The sequence below is a fragment of the Thermomyces dupontii genome (assembly GCF_041956625.1).
Source record: "Thermomyces dupontii strain NRRL 2155 unplaced genomic scaffold VTN31scaffold_6, whole genome shotgun sequence".
NCBI classification, from domain to species: Eukaryota; Fungi; Ascomycota; class Eurotiomycetes; order Eurotiales; family Trichocomaceae; genus Thermomyces; species Thermomyces dupontii.
The window spans coordinates 900801-925354 of record NW_027192312.1 but is presented as its reverse complement, the minus strand read 5'-3'; the positions used below and the strand labels follow the sequence as shown (position 1 = coordinate 925354).

Below are 24554 nucleotides of genomic sequence, written 5' to 3'. Positions count from 1 at the left end.
CTCAATAGAGACTGTTTTTCTGCCGAGCATGTACAATATATACTTGAATTCAGTAGTTTAACTTTTTTTTTTTTTTTTTGGTTTTGTTTGTTTGAATTGCGCTGCATTTCATGAAATTGGAGGATACAAGTGCTTTCTCTATTCGAAAGCCGACGGACTACCTAGTACCTTATCAACATATGTCTATGCCTATTCCAACAACACAAGGAGAACCGCCCCCCCCCCCTGGTGAATATAACCTATTCCTAAGTTTCCATCCCAGATCCGAGAATTGGCTTAAAAAAGTCCAATGAATCTGTCCGCTTCGGTCGGGACCTTGGATTAAGCTATGACTAGGGAACTACATACAGTTTATGCTGAAGGAGTTCATGCGGGAGATTCAAAGGAGTGATGCGACTGTGGTGGAAGCGAAATGCTCTAGCTTGACAAAGAGTCCGTTCATGCTTTTTCAATAGATTTGATAGGGGTCTAATGAAGTACTGATGTAAAGCCTCAAAATGCAATGATAATGACATTTGAACAACAATTTGACCTCTTTCCACCGGCTCGTAAAACATATTGATGCTCTCCAAATCTCAGACCAGCCTCAGTCTCGCCCCTCCATCGGAATGGTTCCAAACCAATGGCAGACATCCCATATTCATCCGCATGTCCAAACATTACGCAGAAACGTGAGCTCGCAGCCCCGTATCTTCTTCCCCAGCCCAAAAGGACACAAGGAAAAGTGCAGGAATAGCCAGGGTCAAGCAAGTTCGTTGAACAACTTCCCTCCCAAGAGAAAAAAAAGGTATCTCTCAACCCAGAAAAAACAATATGCAAAACCATTGGACCAAAAAAAGTATTGCAGGGGAATTAGGACTAATCTCACAGTATCTGCCATAGAGAGAAGACCAATCGATTAGAGGGTCGAGCACCGGAAAAGCAAATCTCGGTAACGTATAGATGATAGGGGAGTAGCCACGCCGTTAAGGATGAACTGGCATTTCTCAGCCAGCTTTGGTATCGATGCACATTGTGAATTTCGTTGTAATCGACATACAGACGCCCCGTGAACAACTTCACAGAGCATAAGGGTTGACCGACCGGATAGCCAAGCATCTGAATCAACGGTTAGCATCGAAACACATTTCAAGGTACAAGAGAAGAACGTACGGTGGACTCTTGGTCAGATCGGTCTTCAGAATGATGGGCACACGAGTCATTTCGGTCACGTCCTGAATGTATTCCCCATCTTCCTCGCGCAGCTTGAACAGCTTCAGATACTTGTCCTTGTCGGTCAATTTCGCCTCGGGAGTCTCGCTCACATTCGTAGCGAGCTTAGGATCGGACCGTGTCCGATGAGGAGAATGCTCTTCACGTTCAATCTGCTCATTCCGGGTAGGAGAAGGAGGCATGCTCTGGGTCGGCCGATCGGCAGACGAGTTCAATGACACGCCGGCTACCATCTCAGTCGTCTCCGACACGTCGTCATCGTCATCGAAGAGGGCATCAACGTCATCCGTCGACATGGTCCCGGTCTCCGTTTGCTTCCGCTGAGCCTCCTCCCTCTCCCTGGCACGCTGAGCTTCAGCCTCCTGGGCAGCCAGCTGTGCGGCGCGCGCGTTGATAGCCTTGGGGCGCTCATCCTCGGGGATATAGGCCGACGACGGAATCCCTTTCTCCCAGTAGAGCTCCAGCACGCGTTCGTCCTTTCGGAATTCCGCTTTCTTCAGTGGCAGTTGATCGCAATGCACCCGCTTTTCAAAACCGTACTCTGGGATCAAGACATCAAACGCTGACTCATAGACACAGAGGACCACGCCCTCACTGATGAGGTCTCCACCGATCTCGGTTCGCTTCTTGTCCATAACACGGCAAGCCTCAATATGCACGCTTTGCTCCTGAGCGTTGTGCGCGGAGTCGGTCTTGTTATTGCATTGATCCGCGAGCTTCGCCAGCGCCTCGACATCGTCGGTAAAATCGGCGACCTTATCGGACAAGATCGCGTCCAGTTGGCGGTGAACGATGATGTCCGCATATCGACGGGTTGGACCCGTGAAATGAGCATATAGGGGCAGATTCAGCGCGTAATGTTGTCGCTGATCCTCACTCACACTGCCCGCGACGTAGTACTTCGCGCGCTGCATGGCCTTGATCAAAATCGTCTCCATGCCCTGCTCATGGTTAGTCACAATGTCCCGATGGCAGATTCGACGCCCGGTTGAGGGAAAAAAAAAAAAAATACTTACCTGACGGAGATGCGCATCCTCAACTTTGAACAGGCTGGACTGCAAGCTTCCGCTGCTGGTCGGGTCAATGTTATACCCGAGCCTATTCACTCTCTCGATGAAAGCATGGAACCGACGTGGGTTCGGTGGAGCCTGGCGTCGCAAAAAGGCCTTTTGAGGCATCGCTGCAAGCAGCTTCTTAGCGACGAAGAAATTCGTCTTGTGATTGAGCTCCTCCACCAGCTCATGGGCGGGCGAGGAGTCAAAGATGTTCCGCTGGACCGGCAGGTTATCGTCATCCAGGAGGTACAGAAGTCGCAGGGAAGGAATCTGAGTGGTACGATTCCCAAATCGCGCCTCCCTAAACTTTGCAGTGATTGCCTGCAGAAGATGAGATTAGCCTACTCGACACGGATCAAAATGTGGCATGATCCAGCTTACCTCAAGCAAACGAATATCCTCGGCGGAGGCGGCCGTGGAGGAAAGATCATCCTTACCACCGATGGCGGCGTTCAAATCATCGAAGCTGATGCTTCCCGTGCTCTTGACGATACCCTTGCCAATCCACACGTCGTCGTCCACGGCACCAGTGGAGGGGTCCACACGGAACACGACGCTGACGGTCAAGCGATCCTCGTCGGGAAGCAGCGCGCACAGCTCTGCGGACAGCCGGGGAGGCAACATTCTCACAACGCGGTTCACCAAGTAGACCGAGCTGCCGCGCTTCTTCGCTTCTCGATCCACAAGAGAGTTCACCTTGACGAAATGAGCCACGTCGGGCACATGAACACCGAGCTCGACTTTTCCGTCATCGAGTCTCTTGATATGGATGGCATTGCCCAGCTCCTTGGTGCCGGTAAAATCGATGGTGAAGGCCTTCTCATCGCGGAAGTCTCGTCGCTGGGCGAGCGACGCTTCATCTTCACTGGCGATGGTCCAGTCCTCCCAACCAACATTCTTCAAAACGGCTTCGGAGAATTCATCGGCGGCAAAGTTGTTGTCTCGGAGGATCGCATCGGTTTCCACATTTACGTCACCCATCTCTCCGAGTTGCTCGATCAGAGTGCCAAAGGGATGCAGAGACGTGATTGGCCATCTCTTGATGCAGGCAACGAAGATGCGGTTGGCATAGTCTTGATGCTTCTCGACGAAATCCCGGGGAGCCTGCTCGGTTGGAATCGCGATCAATGGTACGCGCTTATCCGTGGGCTTGAACCACACGATCTTGGGCCTCTCCTGCTGCTGCTGACGCTCAGGCGGACGGGGCAAGCCACCATCTCGAGCAGCACGTTCAGCCTCCTGCTTTTCCTTTGTCGCTTGACTGCTGGGGCGCAGCAGACCAAGAGTACCGGAGAACATCTGGCCAGGAATTCTTTCAATGACAGCCACAACATGGCCGGCATACAGTGGTTTCTGCTCATCACTGATCTCATCTTCTTCCACCAGCAGAAGGCTCTGGCCTTCCACTTCCACGTCGTCATTCTTCTTCTGCGTGGGCCGTTGGCGCAGGCTCCCCCGACGGCGAATGCTGCCATCGGGACCAATCTGCTGCGCATCATTATTGGCGCCGGAGTCAGAGCGAGTGAGCTTGTCGAGGATGCGGGCATCCGACATATCCTTGCGCTTCTTTTTCTCCTCCTTTTCGCGTTTCTGAGCCCACACCTCATCGACATCCAACAGTTCGACAGCCACGTAGTCACCCTCGAGAGCACGGTTGCGATCTTTGCTACCGCAGATGAAGATGTCCGCATCCAGCTCCGGGCTAGTTACGTACGCATCAGAACGATTTTTCCGGTTGACGCGCAGAACCCCGGCGACCAACTGGCCGTTAGCCAACAGTGCCGGCAGGTTGGCCTGCGGAAGATACGGAGTGAAGAGAGTTTTCCGCTGCTGCTGCTGTTGCTGCTGTTGCTGCTGCTGCGGAGTCAACTGCTGAGCAACCTGCTGACCCGCTTGCAGAGCAATTTGTCCATTGAGTTGCCCATTCTGCTGGATAGCCTGCAGTTGCGCGAGCTGAAGGGCATTCAGTTGCTGATTGCCCAGAAGCTGAGGAGCCATGACGACCTGTCCCTGAGGCAGTTGAATCAACTGCGGCTGGCCGGGGTATTGGAACGACCCGATGGTGCTGATGGACGAACGGACTTGGTGGCCCGGCTGAAAGCCGGCCGTGGGCTGCGGCTGCTGGTTGAAAGCACCTTGATTCGCCTTGGACTGATCCTGAGTATTGTTCGGCTGGCGCCAGTTGGCATCGAAATTCCGAGACGGAGTGCGTCCATGACCCCGCCGGGAAGTATCGGACTGGGTACTGTCGGGCGCAGGAAATTGGAAGCCACTTGCTCCGCGACCGACCGCCATGGATTGACTTCGGCCATGGGCAGCCCCGCGAAGGTTCCCGACACGGAGACCGACGCCTTGCGGAGTTTTCGGTTTCTCCTCCGTTGTCGTTGAGGAAGTGCTTTCCGCAGGGGTGCTAGAAGTGCCCCCACCGGTCGAGGAAGGAGCCGGGAACTGAAACCCGGAAGCAGCTCGTTTTTGCTGAGCCAGCTCTGCCGCCTTCTTGGCTTCGGGAAGAGCCAGCGAGTGACGGCGTTGGTGACCACCGCCCGGGGGACCGCTCCGGCGACCCGGAGGGCCATTCTCCCGGTTCTGGGTTCCTTGTTGCTGCATGTCACCCAGCGAAAACCCTGCAGCGCCCGCGGACGGAGCGGGAGGAGGACCGATATTGACCCCGGGAAGGGCGGATTGATTTCGACGATGCGCCGAAGTGGGATTCAACTGGACGCCCAATTGCTGTTGCTGCTGTTGCTGTTGCAGCAACAACTGGGGGAACTGAAAAGCATTGACCTGGGGGGATAACCCAGCCACCGATGTTTGTCCCTGGATTGTGGGAGCGATGGACTGCATTTGACCGAGAGGTTGCTGCGATTGAACTGGACCCATGTTCACATATGGGACAAACTGCTGCTGCTGGGCCAGTTGTTCCACTGGACAGCCCCTTCCTGTTAGCACTGGCAGTCGATAATGACCGGCGGGCAAAAGAGGTCGACGCACCTAACAATGGGGTCCATTCGGATGGACTGCGCCTGTGAGCGATGTGGAACCGTCGGCCGGAGGCCCCCGGCACGGTAGACTGCCCCTGCTGATCCATGGCCGAGTCGATGTATTACGGGTAAGATCGAGTCTCCAACGCTGGGGCTGGAGAGAAATGAGGATCAAGACGAGGCGGTGCCCAAAACTAATCGGAGGCTGCGATCACAGCCCGGAGTGAAGAGTGAGAGGGGGTTGTCTAGTCACCGATGCCGGGGGGGTTAGTGTCGATATGTTTCTCGAGGAATGCTGAAATGGTGACTTACAAAGGATAATCCAACTCTGCGATTGACCAAAGAGCAGCAGTCGTGGATGGAAGAAGAGAAATCAACGGCAATCAAAAGCCGGCAAACGATGGCCCCGGGGTTGAGGATGCACAAGGAAAGAGGCAGCTCCCCGCGTTCTTTCCGTCTGGATCAGTGTCTTTCGGCAGGAAAGCGATGGGATTTGTCGACCTCGGGAAGGACCGTCACGTGCGGGAAGAGAGAAGGACGATTCAACGACACCAATCAGGGGGAGGGGGGTGTCCGTGGAGGGTATGATTGAAGGCAGAAGGTGCGGCGGAAGGGTCCTGCCAGATTGGGCTGGCACGGAACCCAGGAGAGAGAGAGAGAGCGAGCTTGCGATTCGTTCGTTTTGAAGAAGGAGCGATCCCGGGAAGGAGCAGAAGGAGTGCGGAGGGGGAAGGGGAAGAGAGTACAGGAGCGGGAAGATAAAAAAAAAAAAGATGGGAGTTAGGTTAGTTAGTGGAGGAGTTGGTTGAGACGAGGCGACAAGAGAATGAGGAACCTTCTTCGCACTCAACGACAGTCGACACTTGGTCAGAAACTACTACTAAGCCCGGCGGGGTTCTTTGGAGCCAACGGATTGAACAGCAGCTTGTGCGGGTTAGTAATCGTTTAATCTACATCTACTTACTTACATTTATACAGGCTGTTCATTCTGGATCAGGAGCTGCGAGGACAGTTCGTGTCTGGCACTACAATCACCGGCAAGGGTCCGGGCTTCGAATACTCGTACTCGTCCTGACGATGAACTGACAGGCGGTGATGCACAAGTACAACCAAAGCGGATGGGGGTGTCTCAAGCAAATTAGGAGAAACGTCTCTCCCATGTCCCAGATGGGATTAGCTCGGCTCAAAGACCCCCGACCGCCCTGCAAATAACTACGAGGTACTGTACTGTATACGGAGTTCACGAGCCGATCAAAGGCAGCTTGAGAAGAAGAACAACGCTGTAAGTCCTGGGGGAGCATGACAAAGGCTGGCCGAACTGATGCCTTCAATCCAGCGATGTCGTCGACGTGATGTGAGAGCTGGCCATGACCCTTGGTTGAGGGCGGCCATCCGTCCGAGTCAAACCGGGCTTGGCGTAAATAATAATTATGTGGTCAAAGTCTGAAGAAACTGGTCGAAGAGCGGAAATCGAGCTCGGGCGGATGGCCGACTGGCATCGCGTCGCTCTGTCGCTCATGGAATCGAGCTGGCAATAATAACTTACAGACTTCCCCGTGTTTTTCATGCATCCTGGCAGGCTAGCACATGGCTCCGTTCCGGCGTGGTTTCAGAAATGCAAGGCAATGCGGGTCACGTGCTGCACGTGACGATGGTCACCGCTGCCTAAACCGAAAATGGTTGGTCAGAAGTCCAATGACAAAGCAATGGAACGATGCACCGGCCAGCCAATCAATGGGCCCGCATCGACGGGCCGCGCCAGGCCAGATGGACCAGAACGCGCTTCCGGTCGCCAAAAGGTGTGCCAGTGCAAGCCCCCGTGGCCGACCATCGCCATTGTCGCAGCCGAGTCTTAGCGGAGCGCGGAGGTTGGCAGACCGATCCTGCATGGCCAGGTATAGCACCGATGGGCTGCTGGACAGTCCGTCCAGACAGCTCATCAACGATCTGGCTCGGGATCTACAACAGATCCGACTGCACCACGAGGATCTGAAGAAGGTGCACGAGTATCACCAGCAATCAAGCTCGGACCACCACGATGAGCTGGATCGCCGACATCGCGCCGTGTACTACGCGGCGATCGACGAAGCCTACGCCTCGTACGACGACCATCGCCGGGAAGCGGAACGGGTTCTTCAGGAGCACTTGCGACAAGTAGAAGAAGAGCGCCGCCGCCGGGAGGAGGAGGAGAGGAAACGCCGAGAGGAGCTCGAGCGCATTGCGCGGGAGCGGCGGGAGCGCGAAGAAGCGGAGCGCAAACGGCAGGAGGAGGAGCGCCGGCTTGCCGAGCAGCGAGCGCGGGAGGAAGAGAAACGTCGGAAAGAAGCCGAGCGGGCCAGGATTGCGGCTGAACAAGAGAAGGCGCGCAAGGAACGAGAGCAGGCGCTCGAGGCCGAGCGCAAGCGACAAGCCCAACAGAAGGCAGAGGAGGAAGAGAAGGCGCGTCTCGAGAGCCTCGGCGCGGGCCGTCGCAGTGCAGAAGACGTGGAGGAGCACAATCGCTATCTGGAGCTACACAAGACGCTGAAAAAGTTACGCCAATACATCCAGGACGAGGGCAAGAAAAACCCCGAGCTGAAGGCGAAGGTGGGTGACTACCGGCGAACCATCGTCAAATGCATCGGGCAGCTTCGGGAAGGGCAAGGGACGGCGGCGAACCGTCAGCAGGTGAACGAAATCAAAGATATTCTGCGCAATGCGAAGCAGATTCCAATTCCCGCCGACGCCCGACAGTTCTTTACCCGGCTACCTCCCGCTCTCGCCAACCTCAGCGAGCAGCAAGCCACCGTGCCGGCGGTGTTTGTGTACCTGCTCAACATCCTAGCCAAGAAGGTGGTCGCCCAGCTGATTTCCGAGGCGAGCATCAACCCCAAGTATGCGGAACCGCTCGGAGTCGTGGTTGCCCAGATCTTTTCGCTCGAAGAGAACTGCTTCCACGGACATCCATATTCGGACATCTTCTGGGCGAAGTACCGGGTCGTCTGCCCGGCTCTCTGGGGCTTCTACGGCAGCGAAAAGACCGACAAAGGCAAAGCCGCCTTGGGCTGGTGGCGCACCGAGCCGGGCGGCCCGTTCATCTCGGAGCGAGAACACGTCGAGCGCATGACGGGGCTTGGTGCCGGCTTTGCGGCCGTGACCCTCCGGAACTTTGGCAAGACGACTCGACGCAACCCATTCCCCAATTGGCATTTTTGGAAATGCATGCATAAGGTCCTGTCCATCCCCCCGGATGAACTGCAGGACACGCATTTCAATCTACTCGCGTCGATGCTCCGCCATTCCGCGGACCGCATCATTACGTTCTATGGCCATCTCGGGCTGGCACTACTGCGGCTGGCCATCGTCGAGATTCCCAGTCGAGTGAGTCGGACTTCCAGTGCCATCGAGACGCTCAAGGTCTTGCGAGCATTATACGAAACGGAAAAGAATATCATCCTCTGAACTTGGTTGTACGGAGTATACTGAACTGGAAATAGAAGGGAAAGGGATGTATTTGATGCATGCAGCATACCATGGCGTTGTGAGAACGGTTGGGATTTCGGATCCATCATAATGTCTTGTTCACCTGTCATCATGGGCTTGTGTACCATAGTCGAGTCTGGCTTGCGATAGATCTGAAGAAACGGAAAAAAAAAAAAAAAAAAAAAAAACAACAGGAGCTTTGACCAACTGAGATTTCCTATTGCGGTTTGGGTTGGCGTCATGTTTTGCCTTTAGCTTCGCCTTCATAGCTCTGAGAAAAGTTGAGAAGCGTCCCGGGTAGCATTACCCGGCACCCTGAGGACAGTCTGAGAATGGACAATTGTACTGGTAAATCCAAGCCGATTTAGGATTTGGCCTTTAAAAGAGGTGTAGATCGTTATCTTGCATGCCACTGGGATAAATAGGAGGAGAACCAGAATAGCTCGGATCAATTCGATTTGGCACGTGGCTGACATTTCTCTCAGAGCTCGTCCAGTATAAGTAACCCAAGCTATTGAATCTGCACAGCCGAGGTCCCAAGTCACGGAGATAAGCCGATCCTAGAAATGATTATTATTTTTTTTTATGATATCACGAATCAACTCGGTGATATAGGGCACATCAATCTTGAACCTTCGTACGGAGTAGAGCAATAATCGTTCGAGGGATTTGTGATGTACCTACCTGGGCAACCTTGGCGGCTCTTTACCGTCATGGATCCACGACCGACAACGGCATGACCTCTCTCAAAGAATCGAGGTTAGTATGGCCGACTTGCCCGGCGTCATTCTTCTCGCAATGATCTTGGAATTGCTCCTGCAATGAGGCGGCAGCATGCTTTCTGTGGAGGTGTGACGCCAACCTTTGATGGAATTGCACCACCAAGCAAACAGTTGGTAGGGTTGGTACACTGAACAGTGGTGTCTGTCTGGCTCCCCTTACGACCACATGCAACTCACAATCACCACCAGATGACATCCTTGAATGGCTCTGAAGCCACTTGGACGTGAGGACGCCTACTCATCATCTCAAGAGTTGCATTGCTCGTTAGCTGGAAACTCATTGTTATCGACACAGCATGGACGCAAGTGAGGGTTTTCTGTCCACGTGATACTGTATGCCCTGGAAGGGCTTGATAGCTGCCCCTGCAGCTAGGTGTGCATCGTTGATGAAGAGATGTGATGCAATAACGCCCGAGGGTTGGTGGCTAATGGCAATCCTGTGAGGTTTGAGGCAGCAGGCACTGCTGCACTTACGTGATATGAAGCATCGTATTCGCTGGTTCCCCCCCAAGTCATCTTCAATCGAGCTTTGCAGGCAACAGGCGTCAAGCAATGCCTCGATTCCAGTCGAAATCATCAGTCGGGTTAAAAAGTCAAGGATCTCGAAAGATTGCCGTCTTCTGGCGAAACTGGCGTCGGCTGTCCTCAAGGGGCGTCCATATCAGTCGAGCAGCCTCCTCACGCTTGAAGGATGCGTATCAAAGCCGCAAAGGCTGCATCTCCATAGCAGTGACTTGTTTAGCCCGTCGCTGTGACTCAACCAATTGTAGCTACGTGGTGGCATGGTCAGTACGACTTTTCTGAACGTTTTTGAGCCCGGCACAACTGACTGCAGTAGATTCAGGGATGATGGTATCGCGCGCAATGATAGGCATAATGGTTGTTGCTCTGGGAGTGCAGCTCGATGTATTTTCGAGTCGCGTCCACACTGCACATCAGGCAGCGATAGGGCAGAAAGTGTCCGGTCCGGTGCGTGCAAAGTGCACGTATTCACCGCTGTTTTATCGCTCTATGCCAGATGCTGGATCAATACAAGGCCAATGCTGAGAATATTGCAGACTGTTGTTGAACACGCCTGCAGCCAGGGGTTGCTGGCAGGAAGAGCGACTGCTAACCACCAAGGTCCCCGCGACTTGATCCCATCCCTCTGCACGCAAGAGAGATGCTCATCCTTAGGACAGGGCAGAAAACACATATATATCGCCTGAATCCTCCCTCGAAGGATACTCTGCTGGTAGTATCAATTTCTTCTTCATGGCCTTTTGTCTGCTGCTGGCTCCGAATCCGGCCTGTCGACGCCAGCGAATAGATCACAGCCGAGGTTAACACCATTCCCAGAGGCCCGTCGGACCTTCTCTACGAAGGAGACATGATGTCAGTTCTCTGTCTCCTGAATGATGCCTGGATTTGCGGGCATCCCTCGCTAGATTGAGGTTGAGTCACGACTGACTGCGGCAACGACGAAGGAGCGACGTGGAATCCCAGGGAAAATGCAAATGACAATTTTTGCTCGCTTTTCTCGGGTGGAGCAAAAAAATCAGATTCCTTTTCGTTACGTGTTGTTCATGACCCCCGCTCCTCTTGCTCCAAGTTGATTCGCCTAACAATGGGTGAGGCCACGCATGGCCAACCCTGTCCGATGCCGTTACCTTTGACGCTAATTTTCTTCTCCGGCAATGCGGAAAAAAAAAGGAAAATAAAGGCCTCGATACGCGGCATACGCTGCAGCCTGAGTGGTTCAGTTGGATTGCCGACGCAATCAGTGCACTTCCGAGTCGGCATTTCTAGAGTTGCTCAGGGTAGGTCGAGACAAAAATCTCATCCCACTTTCTATTGCAACGCACTGATACAATCTCGGCCTGCTGGTGATGACTCTTTTGGACATCATCACGCTCTGTATAAGTTACTGACAGATGGTTCGCGTAGGCAACTCATCCTGAGTACGAGTCTACATGAGAGACTTTTGCGCAGTCCATTATTTTGGGGCCACAAGATTTTTAGGGCTAAAGTCCCTCACCTCCACCAGACCTACTATCTACCTATCATGGACGGCAACCAATGTTCACACGACAGAGCCTGTGCCCTAACTAGTGTAGTAAATGGCCGTCAAAAGCCATCCGACCGAGTCCAAAAGGAACCACACACCAACTTTCCCCCACCCGACGCCGCTCAACCGCACTTGCCGCTCGGATCGCCGTTGTCGCTGCTGAAGCGGAATCCTCCGATCACCCATCACCAATCAGACACCTTTTCTTCCAACGAGCACAGGCCGCTGCCTCGGACAGTTTGCAGCCTCGCATGTATGTATGCATGTAGCGAAAGGTCGCGGGACCAAAAGGCATAAATAGGGGCCTCAACCCCCCGCTTGCCTGCTTTCCTTCCGTCCATCAACATCATCCCAAGCGATCTTCTTCCACATATCCACGGCCCCTTCCCTTTCCCGCCCAAAAGAAACCTCGCCAGTACTCCCGTACAATCCCAACCTCTTCAAAATGAATCCGTGCGAGTGCAACTGCTGCTCTGGAAGCTGCAACTCCTGCTCCTGCACCTCCTGCAGCGTGAGTGGCCTCGTCTTCAGCCGGAACAATACACGGGATATAGTGACTAACTTCGAGATAGCACTAAATCCGTGGCCTGGATTCAAGGCCCTTCGTTGACGGATTTCCTTCAAATGCTTTTTGTTTGATTTTTGACTCGACTCCCAACCAAGGGTCCTGCCGCTGGATGGACCCGGGTTCTGTCAACGCCATTCGAACGACCAGCTAATTCGGAATTATGGAGGTGGTTCGGTTGTGGGTGGTCGCTCCTTTTTCGGATTGAAGGTTTCTTTTTTTTTTTTTTTTTTCTTTTTGAGATGCCATGTATGTTGACAAGCTTCCGCCTTGGGCTGCTTTCCTGTGTTGTGTCTGGGTAGAGCCTGAAGTGTCCAATGACATGCATGGTACCTCTCACGTCGGTTGCAACAATACGTAGACTCTCCAGCTCAGAGTACTGCGGTGTTTTGAATGCTTGCATCTGTAGAGTTTGACTTAAAGGTCACCTCACCACCATATAATCCTCTGCAGCATTCGTGGCCCATGCAGCTGTAAGACTCACTGCTTGAACTGGAAGTCTTGACAGTCAACTATGCTCCCTATGCATTGTCAGCCAACATACAACTATCGCGAGTTTTGAGGCGTTATTGTGCAGGAATATACATCCTAGCATCCAGGTACAATTACCCCGAAGACGAAACACTGGCCTCATTGCAACCATAATACCATTGTGTACTCCGTACTAATTCATCAACACAAAGTGAGCCATTAATCAACAAAACAAACAGATGAAATACCCAATCTATCTAGACCACACGCTTGACCTACAAAACCATCAGCACGGTTCCCGCAACGAGAAAGAACGGGGAGAGACGTATCAACGTACTTCGAAGAACCGCTTCAGCCACCACACCTGGAACATCCCCGTTCCAAAAACCACGCCCAGCTGGAAGATACTCCACCACTTGACTCTGGAATTGGTGCTCTCGGCCGTGTTCCGATGGACCCGTTCGCGAACGATGATGTACTGCTGCTCGTCTTTGACCTGGGCGAGGGATTCGGAGAGACGGCGGACTATATGATCCCCAAAACACCATTGTCAACATTGAACACCCAGCCGTCCCCAGCAGCAGCAGGGAGGAAAATCCTAATACTGACCCTCTACTTCCAACGGATCACGCTGATACTCCGACTCCGGCACGTACACAATCCCATGCACGTTGAACGACACCTCCTTCGAGTTCGACGTCCAGCCTTTATTACTAAAGCAGTACGTATACCTGCCATCGCGGGGCGCGGTGAACGAGTAGTCGTCCGACGACACCGCCTGTCGCGAGTACTGGCGGTTATTTGAGGGATCCAGGACCTACACATCCCGTTTGTTAGTTTCCCCCAGGGTGTTTTCGACAGTTCGTTGTTTTGTAGAAAGACAAAATAGAAAAAACTCACAAAAAAGTCAATCTCCAGATTCCCGCTCCCCCCAAATTCCCGATCTGCCACTTGGAACGTCACCGTCATCTTATCATCTCGGTGTAGCACCTCGAAAAAGCATTCTTCGGTGTTTGCGCGCAGCTGGATGTTGTGTGCAGTGACGGCCCCGATCCATCCCAGTACGGTGACCAGGATGGCAGATAGAAACAGCCGCATGGTGGGTAAACCCTCTTAACAGGTCTTCAGCAATTGATGGACCTGGTTTTGGTTAGGGACCGCTGGTTGCGGTTCTTGATTAATGAGATGTGTTGGTCTACATGCTGTAAACTATCGCAAGTTGGCCAGCTTGTCGAGTTGTGATGACTAAGCAGACCCTGCTGTTCCTGTTTACCTTCACCTACGAGCTCATACAAGTGACCTACCTTCCTCAAGTGAAATCTCTCACTCTCACACTCTCGCACTCTGAAAAATTTTCATCCCACAAAACAACCACTGGAATCGTAGCCACCATACATACCCAGCTTGAACCGAAAAAACCGCGTAACGATGCTACAGTAGCTGAGCAGGGACCACCAGTCCACAGATGGATAGATTCTACGAGTGCCAGGCTCACCTGTGGCATGTTCCGGGTGATTCCAAGCTGGCCTGCGGTAGGGGTGACAGCTCCTTGGGTAAGTAGTACGGCCAGCAAAGCTCTCGGGATAAATTCAAATGTGAAAGCCAAAGGGTTCTGTCATTTTCAGTATGAATATTCAGGGTTAAGCTGTTCACAGAGTCCTGGGTGATGCGTTCGCCTCAACCGGGATGAGCTGTGGGCTCCCTGACAGTGGTGTTGACTATGTTTTAGCCTCCTCAGAATCATCCACTAACATGGAACAAAGCGGTCCCGGCAAGGAGTAAGCCCAGTAATGAAAAGACCATCGGGAGCAGTATCGGCCATGATGACTTGGGTGTTCGCGGTGTGCACGATTCTGAACGCCAATCTCACTGGAGACTAGGTGGTTAGCGAATGTGTACTAGGAAGGAAATCAGGGGCTCCATAAAGTCCAGCAGAGGATGAAAGCACGACAGTCTGTCTCGTGCAGTCACCCAGCAGTCAGAACAGACTGATCCGGCAAAAAGTCAATTAATCAGCGAGCATCCATCGCGTAACGGTTCATATACTTCTGTTGTGGGATGCGAAATTCGCATTTGGCTTCTCACATGAATCCTTCCTGCAACAGCTGACCAGGACCAAGCCATTGAGCACTGGAAATTTGGGCGGTAGGGTTTGTTCCAAGAACGGAAGCATGGCAATGTTTCCCAGGAAGCGCTCATTGTTTGCAAACCTCTTGAACTTGGATGTGGAATCACCCGTGAGCAAAGCGCCGGTAAGACCCTGAAGGAGGAAGCATAGTGCACGGTGCCGGTAATATAACAATGATTCAGAGAAAACGGCTCGAAAAACGTGTGCCGATCCGCAAAGCCTCAGGGTTTCTGGATGGTAAGCCTTGATAGAGATTGCTGCCAAGAACTGCACGACGATGACGCTAACTGAGAGGCACACGTCAGAGCAAGTTGACGAAGGCGAACTGAGAAATGGCTGCGGAAAGGAGACGACGCAGTACATCAACAGCCTGCTCGGCCAATACCATGCGCTGGGGGCCATGGCAGCTAGGAGTGTTTCTCAAGAAGAGGAAGTGCACCGACTCGCCGCGTTATTGGCTCGTTTGGGTGTGGATGTCGAACAGGCATCCACGCCATCTTCAATTCACTCCGACCTGACCCCCTTCCCGTCTTGCCCTCCTACTCCTGACTCCAGCAGAACACTCCAGGTGGCAGCCAGAACCACCCCACCTCCTCAGAACATCCTCGCGAGCAAGGACACACAGACGACCACAGAGGGTCTTGACGACGCCATGCCGCGCAACACTCCTGATCTTTCTGCTCTCGGTGACAATCGCCACATCCTTGCCGGGCCCAAGCCAGGTGGCGTCCACCCCCAGCCATCCATAGGTAGCCAGCGGTCGATGAGCAACCGCGCTGCAAGGATGGGGGATCAAAAGGATGACGGAGTTAACCGGGGAGTCGGACCCATGAGAGTTGATCAGGTAGGCTTGCCAAGATCCCGCCAGCAGTGAATAAGAACCTGGGCTGATTGTGTGAAGCCACAGAAGCAAGCGACCGAGCTGCCCACTATCCGGCACGTCCTCCCCAACCGCCCCGGCGGCTCGGAGCCCACGCACCCTCCGGGCGCCATGCACGGACCTCCAGAGACCGGCGGCGGTCTCACGTACTCGGAAATTCTCCTTCTCCACAAATTGCACGATGAGTTTGAGCGGAACAAGTGGGCTCAGATCAGTTCCGGATTCTTTGACAGGACTGGGAAGCGCGTCATGCCGGCTGATGTCAAGCGGCAGATTGAGCAGAACTTGGAACCAGGCAAAGAGTGAATTCGGTGGCCTCCTAGAGGCGTTTATGTGGATTGATCACTGACTGCTTGTTTGTGTTTATGTTTTATAGACTTGACTTCTCGTACTCGGCACTGGAGAGCATGGTTAACTCGGGACTCATTGTTGATTCGATAGGGGATGTACTTAATAAAGAAGCAGCATTCCGGAATCCTAGGTAGAGCTCATCGTCTTCCCCTGCAGCGTTCCAGACTGCGCACTGTGCTCGTGCGGATAACTATTAACTTAATGAATCGGCCATCGTTCCTCGCTCATTCCAGTCCAAAATTGAGCCTCTCCCTGTGGCGCAGACGCAGCCACATTCCCCAATCGGGGTGGAAGCTAACCGGATATGAAATCCTCGGCCCAATAATTGAAGCCCGGACACCCGGCGATGGTCTTCCGTCATTTGACGATGGTTAACCAGTTATGGAAATTCCAAATTTAACTACTCCGTACTCATCGACCCGCATCTTGAAAAAATGTCAAGTATTTTCAAATACGACTGCCCGTAAGGAACTTGTACCTGTAGCTGTAGGTTATCCGATGCTGGCGCTGATGACTGGCTCGGCAAGTACGAGTAGTAGCGATTAAGTTACAAAATTACACGCGGCACTCACTAAGTTTGGAACTTCCATAACTGGTTAACCATCGTCAGACTACGGGCGTCCACTCGTCCAGGTACCTGTGTCAGGATTGCTCCACTCCCTCCAGGTTTCTAAATTCAATCTCCGTGGATTATGTAATCCCGCTGTACAAAACAATGCTGTTTCATAACGTCGTCTGCACTCCTTGATTCTGTCTCTGAGATCCTAAACAGACGTTTCGACGTGTCTCTCGTTGCCAATCCCACTCCTTTCGATCCTTTCAGAAACTATCACACTCCTTTTGTTGTTTGTTGTGTGTTCCCACTTCGACATCGTGGCCTGACTGCGTCCACCCGCCGTTCATTACCCTCCATTCCTTCGCGCGATGCGTGTGTCGACTCTCCTACCGCTCCTTTTGGCGGCGGCGCCGGCGGCGGTCGCCGCCGAGGGCACTCTGGGGTTTGCTCTCGGAGTCAAGAATCCCGATGGTAGCTGCAAGTCCACGGCCGACTTTGAAAAGGACTTTGACACCTTGAAGGGTATCTCGAAGCTGGTTCGTACCTACTCGGCCAGCGACTGCAACACTGCGAAGAACATTATTCCAGCTGCCAAGTCGAAGGGATTCAAGGTTGTTCTGGGTGTCTGGTGCGTTGTTCGCGAACTGGGACGGCGGGGGAAAATGTCCGTGGAACTGGGACGCTGATCAGCGAGTCTTGTGTGTTGTAGGCCCGATCTTGAGGAATCCTTCGAGAAGGACACCAATGCCCTGAAGGCCAACGTTCCTGGAAATGAGGACGTGGTTCATGCGATTACCGTTGGTTCCGAGACTCTGTACCGTGGCAATTTCACGGGCGAGGAGCTTCTCGACCGGATCAACCGAGTGAAGAAGATGTTCCCCAAGGTTCGCGTTGGTACCGCCGACAGCTGGAATAAGTTTGCCGATGGCACTGCGGACCCAGTTATCAAGGGTGGCGTGGACTACATGTGGGTGACTCTCAGTTCCGTCCGGGTGACCTGGGCAGTACGCTAAATTCGGTCTCTAGCCTCGCCAATGCCTTTGCCTACTGGCAGGGTGCCTCGATGCAGAACGCTACCAAGGTGTACTTTGATGACATTGGCAAGGCTCTCCAGCACATCCAGGATATTGCTGGAGACAATGCCAAGAACATCCAATTCGCCAACGGTGAAACCGGATGGCCGACGGGTATGATCCTTGCTTTTTTTTTTTTCGTTGAATTGTGCCATTGCTGACTGCTGTAGATGGTGGCTCGGACTATGGCGCGGCCAAAGCCGGCACGAAGAATGCGGAGAAGTTTTACAAGGAGGCCGTCTGCAGTATGCTGAAATGGGGCGTCGATGTCTTCTACTTTGAGGCCTTCGATGAGTCGTGGAAGCCGCCGAGTGTCGGCGACAACGGCGAGGCCAAGGATGAGACTCACTGGGGCATGTTCACTGACAGCCGGAAGATCAAGTTCGATGCTAAGTGCTAAACTCGTGAACTTCCTTTCGGGTTTACATACATGTCTGATTTGACATTGTATCTGTCTTCTGTAATCATTGATCTGTGCCATTGATATATCGGATTATAGGCATTCTGTTTCGGCTCTTGATTAGAATACAACTTGGCTTGCCCTTGAATGTGCGTGTGTAATGGCGCCTGCGGTGTCTACATGTGCGTAGATCGTACGAGTATATGCCGGAGCCATGATCCCGTGTACTCCGTCCATACGAGTATGTAGATATATCACTAATTTGATTCCATCTGAGGCTTTTAGAGTGCCCTCTGATCAGTTATTATCAATGAACTGATGTCTTCCCTCGGAACTCTGCCCCCTACGTCCCGAAAGTATAGCCGTAATGGGATGATCGTGGAGACGCGGACTCGTGGATAGATAGCACGCTAGCCCGATATGGCTAGCCTCCGCATGAGGCTAGTACGTTTATGTACTAGCTTTAATGCCTTAGGCAAGTAATTTACCTAGTTCGGCACTTGATTACATACAAACTTGATTACAAATCCTTGTCCCTGGTAAGCTCATCTTCCAGCAAAATGGCGGGAGGAACGTAGCCCTAACTTCAACCAGAAAGGTAAGTGAACCAACGGGATCAGAGATCCTTCCCTCCATCAGCCAAACTGGCGTAGATTGTCATGTAAACAACGCGAATGGACACTCCAAGCGATGGGTTTTGGATTAGAAATCATGTCTTACATTGAACTCACGACATGCATGATTACTACTTAGCAATGGGTGATTGGAGTTTGGAGACTGCAATGGTTATAAAAGGGAGTAAGATGCACCGATGAAACAAGCTGGCAGATCAGTCCTTCACAGCTTGCATCTTGACTCGCAAGACTGGATTCGCAAAGAGAAAATATCATCCGTTGAAATGGCTTCTCCCAAGGTGTTTGGGTAAGGAGCGCCCTTGGTTGATCTGTGGATTATCTGCCTTGTCGGCTGCAATTCTGACAGTGTTTAGGACCGGTGCTACCGGCTACATTGGCGGTGATGCGCTTTACGTCCTGTACAACAAGCATCCGGAGTGGCAGTACACGACGTTGGTGCGCACGGAAGAGAAAGCGAAGCAATTGACTGCCAAATTCCCCAACATTTCTGTCGTGTACGGCTCGTTGGACGTGCTTGAAGAAGAATCCAAGAAGGCGGATATCATCTACCGTATGTTCTGGGCGGGACCGAGGCCGTGAACACCATTGCTAACGAGGTTTTTATAGACTTTGCCGACTGTGACCATGTTCCATCGGCGCAGGCGATTGTCAAAGGCGCGCGGGCGCACACCGCGGACCGTCCCGTATGGATTATCCACACGTCGGGCACCGGCAGCCTGATCTTCAAGGATCTCCGCGAGAAGACTGTGGGCGTTGAGCGCGACGATGTCTATGATGACTGGGACAACGTGCATCAGGTCACCTCCCTGCCGGACGACGCCCTCCATCGGAACGTCGACAAGATTATTCTCGCTGCCGGCGAGGGCAATCCCGCGGTCAAGTCCGCCGTCGTCGCCCCGCCTTGCATCAATGGACCGGGCCGTGGGCTCAATCCCGCGTCAAAGCAGATCCCCATTTTTGTCCAGGCGACGCTCAAGCGAAAGAAGGGCATGGTTCTCGGTGAGGGCCGCAACATCTGGCACTGGGTCCACGTGCAGGATCTGTCGGAGCTGTTTCTTGCCCTGGGCGAGGCCGCTGTCGCCGGGGGTGGCAATGCGACCTGGGGCAAGGACGCATACTATTTCGCTGACAATGGCCCGTTCTACTGGGGCGATGTTCAGCGGGCGGTCGCACAGGCGGCACATGAGAAGGGCTACATTCCTACCGCGGAGGTCGATACCTTGAGCTTTGACGAGGCAAACGAGTATCACCCCTTGCTATCGGCATTGGTGGGCGGCAACTCGCGCGGCACGGGAATCCGGGCAAAGAAGCTTTTTGGTTGGACCCCGACGAGATCTGGGCTGCTGGATTTGATTCCAAACATTGTGGAAGAAGAAGCCCATGCACTTGGTATGAAATGATTTTCTAGAGTTCTTGTACTCCGTACTATTTAGCGTGATTTCCAGTACCTGATAGAGAAGTACGTAATACCTATTCCGATCGTACGAATAAGTAGCCTCAAAAATCAGCAAAAAGGTGCTGCATTCTCAACAGTCGCTTTCTTCACCAAACTCGCAATTGAATAGAAGGTTCTGAGCGTTGAAGCCGAGGATACGACTCATACGAGTCAGCCTGGATTTGAACATGACAGTGAACCATGGAAGAGCGAACGAGAGTTTAGTGCGGAGAATTGATTTTCCAGACTCCATGGGCCGCTTGCTCTTCTTGATTGGCTGTAACCCCTGAACCACAGTTGGCCAGCTTGGCGTTGTGGCCTCAGGCCCAAACAGGCTAATCCGTGAAGACGGAAAACATCAACCGTTTCTTCTCTGAGAACAGGACAGGCTGATCGGGTGAGAATGGACTTTGTTTGCATGGCGTGTTCATCATCTACACTCAACAGGGAGTGGCTGAATCAAAGTGTTCTGGACTGAAATAGTATGCATATATGGAGGTTATATGTGATTCATCTCACGCTTTCAAGTCTGCACAAGTTGAACGATGCCAGCGAAGAACCCAAGTCGCGCTAGTTCAGCCCCAGACCATGAAGCCATCCAGTAGAAACGATGAGCTGCAGAAGCTTTGCTCCAAACAAGTTAAATCAATCCGCCTCGCATGGATCGTTTTTTCCTGTGTCTGTACGAGCAATACTATATACCATCCCGTGACGTGCCAATCTTTTTTTTTTGCCCGTCCCTTTTCCCCGTGTCTCCTTGGACATCAACGTTGTCGCTCTCTCCCGCGTCTCGCTCGTCGCTGAGAGGTCCAGATCGTCGCTGTGTGCGCCATGATATTCTGTCCGGCCTATTGACGGTTTTTTCAATTCTTTTGAGCCTAGTTAATTTGTTGTTTTTTTTCCGTTTTCCTGGCCTGGTGCAACCCCCTGAATCGGTCCCCATTGACTTCGTACGCGACAACAAAACCCATCTCGCACGCAATATCCTCACGAATCCGTGTGGAGATCGGGCTGCCCGACGATCCGAGCCCGTCCACGTTGATCGAGTGACGACGGAAAACAAGCCTCCCTGCGAGAGCCCCCGCCGGTTCGAGCCCGAAAACGGCCTGACCCGGCTCCATCGTCGAACTCAGTACTGCCGCGGCTTCGATGCGTCACCATTCCTCGCGATAGCCGGCGCAGCGAGCAGGCGCTTGCTGCAAGAGACGACACGGAAGGTGTGTTTTGTCCGTTGGATTGCTTGAGTTCCGCGCGTGCACTTTTTTCTTTCTCGATTTTCCCACGGCCTCGTTCAGTGGTTCGGTCATCGAGGATTCAGACGCTCCCTGGACCCGTGCAGTCTGGGTCCATGCACGAGGATAGTCGGTCAGGAGTACGTCGATGCTAACGTCGGGGCATGATCCTTGGTTTCCAGGTCCAACCCTGTCCGCCACTGCCCCTTCTCCGGCGCAGTCGCCGCTGATCCAGACCTCCGAGCTCCCAATTTCCAGCCAGCGACACGAGTCTTCATCACCCGTGCCGCGCCGCTCCCGGGCAACCTCGTCGGCCGCGTCCAGTGCTCTGGCCATCGAGTCTCCTGGCCCGCGGTCGTCTCGCGCACCGTCCCCGGCCCAGGAGTCTCTCCCCGAACTCCCCAAATACCCCGGATCCTGGGATACCCTATCATCGTCGTCCGACACTCGCCGAGCCAATAGCGCCTATTTCACCGCCGTCTGGGGCTCGCCGTATGCGACGCCCAGCCCGCGGCGGCCTTCGTGGACTCTAAGCCGGCACTCCAGTCTCGACGCCGTCTCGTCAGACGGCTCGCCCTCGTCACAGTACAGGGGTCGCAGTTCCCTGCGAGCGGCTTCCGCCTCTAGCCAGCTCCGACGGCAATTACAGGGCCCCGAGTTTCTGGGTCGCTCTGGTGGCCAGTCTATCCGACAATTCACGGAGGATTGGATCAATCAATACCTATCAGGCCAACTAAGAACCGAACGGAGCAACTGGCTCAGTGACGACGACAGCAGTGAAACGCCGTCATTCTTCACCGCGCGTAATTACTTTGCAGACGACCCCTCCGACGGCTGGCTAGGGTTGAGCGACGAGCAGCCGGACGACGACGACCCTCTGAAGACCCCTACCATACACAGCGTTCTGGCCCGAAGACAGCGGCTGGACAAGCCATCCGCCCAGCCCCAACGGTCACTACATAGGCATCTCGAGAGCACCGTCACACTCAAACAGGAGCACATCTGGGGTCTCGCCAACGGCAGCGATTCGCAGCAAGGCAACATGACCGAAATCAAAGGCGATTTGACTTCGCCGACGGAAGAGGGATCCGGCGCGGCCCCTGTGCCTCCCACCGAGAAGCCACTTCCTCCACCTCCACCAACGGATGGAGCTCTCGATGCCCCGGAATCAATCGCCCCTAAGCCAAGCAAGACACCAAACACGGCCGCCGGGACATCATCAGCCGAGCGGACGAGGAAAAAGCTTGTCTGGCGTGGCAAAGCATGCTATATCTGTGTTCCAGCCGATGACAAGAGAGGCTCCGAGGAATCCGGCTATCGTCTGTTGACACCGGCCGACGTCGAAGAGCGGTTGCAGAAATGGAGGGACGAGGGCTACAACGTCGATGGCTTCGACGTCTATGTCTCGGAGGATGAGTTCCCGTACCACCAGGAAGGAGGCATCAGTCGAAAGCCCTATCCGGATCCGATCGAGGCCGAACAGGAGAAACAAGCCGGCCATTTTGAGATCCGGTTCCCGGACCTGGAAGAATGGGAAGAGTATGTAAAGGCATTGCGGGAGGAAAAACTGCGGGCATTGGGCGTTTCAGTCGTTGAGGACGAGCCCCCCGCGACCGTGTCGCCCGCATCCCTCGCGGCGATGACGCATTTTGCCGGCTATCCGGGTCTGATCACGTCGCCGCCGGTCCCGACATCCTCTGCGGCCAGCAACCCACTTCTCAATCCTCATGCCTTCTCACCACATCTCAATCAGTCATCGAACCCCAGCACAAATCCCGGGTCCCTCACCTCCCCGGCGCCACAATTTGGCGCCCAGGGCCCGGTCTTCGGCGTCGATGGCAATCTTGTCGCGGGGCTGTCCTACCCATTCCAACCAACGCCTCCCGCTGCTGGGACTTTCACACCCCAGAGCTTGCTCAACGCGCGACAGGGCGGTATATCCTCGGCTGGTCCGGGTAACATCCTGAATTACAACACGCTCCTGTCGCCCGTGTCGCCCATCAATGGCGAGGACTCGAATCAGTATCAAAATATGGCCAATGACTTCCAGGGTCAAGACTCCGGCCGCGACTCCGGCCGTGGCACCGCTCACCACGTTCCTCAAGACAGCCAGCACAGTCGAGCATCGCAGGCCGACACCTTGATTTTGGAAGAGGCCCAGCCTGACGCGGAACACTTCCAAACATCCAATGTCGAGCTTGTACAGCCCAGACCACGTGGCCATAGCCACAACATCAGCGACACTCTGCAGAAAGGCTTGGATAGTTACTCGCAGCCCGAATATCAGTTCGAGCCTGTCAACGAGCCGACAGCCGATCTGCGCAGGTCTCGTTGGGCCGTTACGACCGACGAGATGCGGCCTTCGACTCTCCACTCCCAATTCCATGGCACCACCGCTAATGGACACCACGGCTTTTTCGGCAATCAGCAAGCCGATGATCAGGATGAGATCGATACGAACCCCAGTCTTGCGGGTTCTCCTCGCGAAGCTGTGCCCGATATGAGTCAACATCCATGGCACGCGGGCGACCAGGACGTGGGGTCTTTTGCCCGAGGACACAAGTCCAAGCCCTCAGCGTCTGGGCTGAATGTGGAAGCAAAGGAATTCAATCCTTCCTCCTCATTCGGCTCAAACACGTTCACCTTCCAGGGCAACTCGTTTCAGCCGGGCCGCTTCGACAATTCGGCCGGGTTCTCGTCCGTTGGTGCAACTTTCAGCGCCGGAACATCTCATGGATTCAATGTTGCGGCTCCTGCCTTCACCCCGAACAGCGGCGCGTTTGCTCCCAAGGACTTCACCTTCTCCGCGGCGTCCTTCAACGTTGACGCTCCCACGTTTGATCCTAGCCGCGGCCTAACCTCCACGAGTACATCAAATGGCCCCAGCCACCTAAAGAGCAGCATATTTGGCGATGTCGACTTGTCCCAGATCACCAAGCCGCCGAAAGAGTCCAAGGCCATTCCAATCGTGCGTCCCGATGACCGCGAGCGGAACGCGACCGAGAAGAGCGAATCAAATAAGACGTCTGAACAGTCACGACAAAAGCGTGTCCGCCGTGGTGCAGATGACGGCGACAAAGAAGCTGAGTTTGCGACCCCGCCGCCACTTGGAGAGGCTGCCCAGGGTCAGGCATCGGGTCCCAGCAAATCCACTAAACCGTTCGAAGGCAAGGAAAACGAAGCACCGGAAGAGGTTCAGCGCACTGCGGACACGTCGTCGTCGGATGCCAAGCGTCCTTTTGTGGACGACACCGTGGAGGGCAAGGATGTTTCGACGCCGGCGGGGGCG

The 24554-nt window shown here is 53.9% G+C and overlaps 7 protein-coding genes across 7 annotated transcripts; 5 read left to right on the top strand and 2 right to left on the bottom strand.

Moving 5' to 3' along the window:
• Positions 1-1058: 1058 nt before the first annotated feature.
• Positions 1059-5355, bottom strand: VTN31DRAFT_6191 (uncharacterized protein; the record flags this gene model as incomplete). The annotated part of the gene is made up of 5 exons (XM_069406774.1): positions 1059-1098; positions 1153-2153; positions 2229-2588; positions 2649-5191; positions 5259-5355. 5 exons carry the CDS (start codon positions 5353-5355, stop codon positions 1059-1061), a joined length of 4041 nt encoding a protein of 1346 aa, XP_069259273.1.
• A 1627-nt stretch (positions 5356-6982) lies between these two features.
• On the top strand, positions 6983-8689 carry VTN31DRAFT_6190 (uncharacterized protein; the record flags this gene model as incomplete). The annotated part of the gene is made up of 1 exon (XM_069406773.1): positions 6983-8689. One exon carries the CDS (start codon positions 6983-6985, stop codon positions 8687-8689), a length of 1707 nt encoding a protein of 568 aa, XP_069259272.1.
• A 2409-nt stretch (positions 8690-11098) lies between these two features.
• Positions 11099-11432, top strand: VTN31DRAFT_6189 (uncharacterized protein; the record flags this gene model as incomplete). Its single annotated transcript, XM_069406771.1, has 2 exons — positions 11099-11291; positions 11419-11432. The coding sequence occupies 2 exons, from the start codon at positions 11099-11101 to the stop codon at positions 11430-11432; spliced, it is 207 nt and encodes a 68-aa protein (XP_069259271.1).
• A 1400-nt stretch (positions 11433-12832) lies between these two features.
• Positions 12833-13673, bottom strand: VTN31DRAFT_6188 (uncharacterized protein; the record flags this gene model as incomplete). Its single annotated transcript, XM_069406770.1, has 4 exons — positions 12833-12850; positions 12913-13100; positions 13185-13392; positions 13476-13673. 4 exons carry the CDS (start codon positions 13671-13673, stop codon positions 12833-12835), a joined length of 612 nt encoding a protein of 203 aa, XP_069259270.1.
• A 1307-nt stretch (positions 13674-14980) lies between these two features.
• Positions 14981-15577, top strand: VTN31DRAFT_6187 (uncharacterized protein; the record flags this gene model as incomplete). Its single annotated transcript, XM_069406769.1, has 1 exon — positions 14981-15577. The coding sequence occupies one exon, from the start codon at positions 14981-14983 to the stop codon at positions 15575-15577; it is 597 nt and encodes a 198-aa protein (XP_069259269.1).
• Positions 15578-16858: 1281 nt separating this feature from the next.
• On the top strand, positions 16859-17963 carry VTN31DRAFT_6186 (uncharacterized protein; the record flags this gene model as incomplete). Its single annotated transcript, XM_069406768.1, has 4 exons — positions 16859-17118; positions 17200-17457; positions 17517-17677; positions 17734-17963. 4 exons carry the CDS (start codon positions 16859-16861, stop codon positions 17961-17963), a joined length of 909 nt encoding a protein of 302 aa, XP_069259268.1.
• An 898-nt stretch (positions 17964-18861) lies between these two features.
• Positions 18862-19998, top strand: VTN31DRAFT_6185 (uncharacterized protein; the record flags this gene model as incomplete). Its single annotated transcript, XM_069406767.1, has 3 exons — positions 18862-18884; positions 18952-19148; positions 19205-19998. The coding sequence occupies 3 exons, from the start codon at positions 18862-18864 to the stop codon at positions 19996-19998; spliced, it is 1014 nt and encodes a 337-aa protein (XP_069259267.1).
• Positions 19999-24554: the final 4556 nt, after the last annotated feature.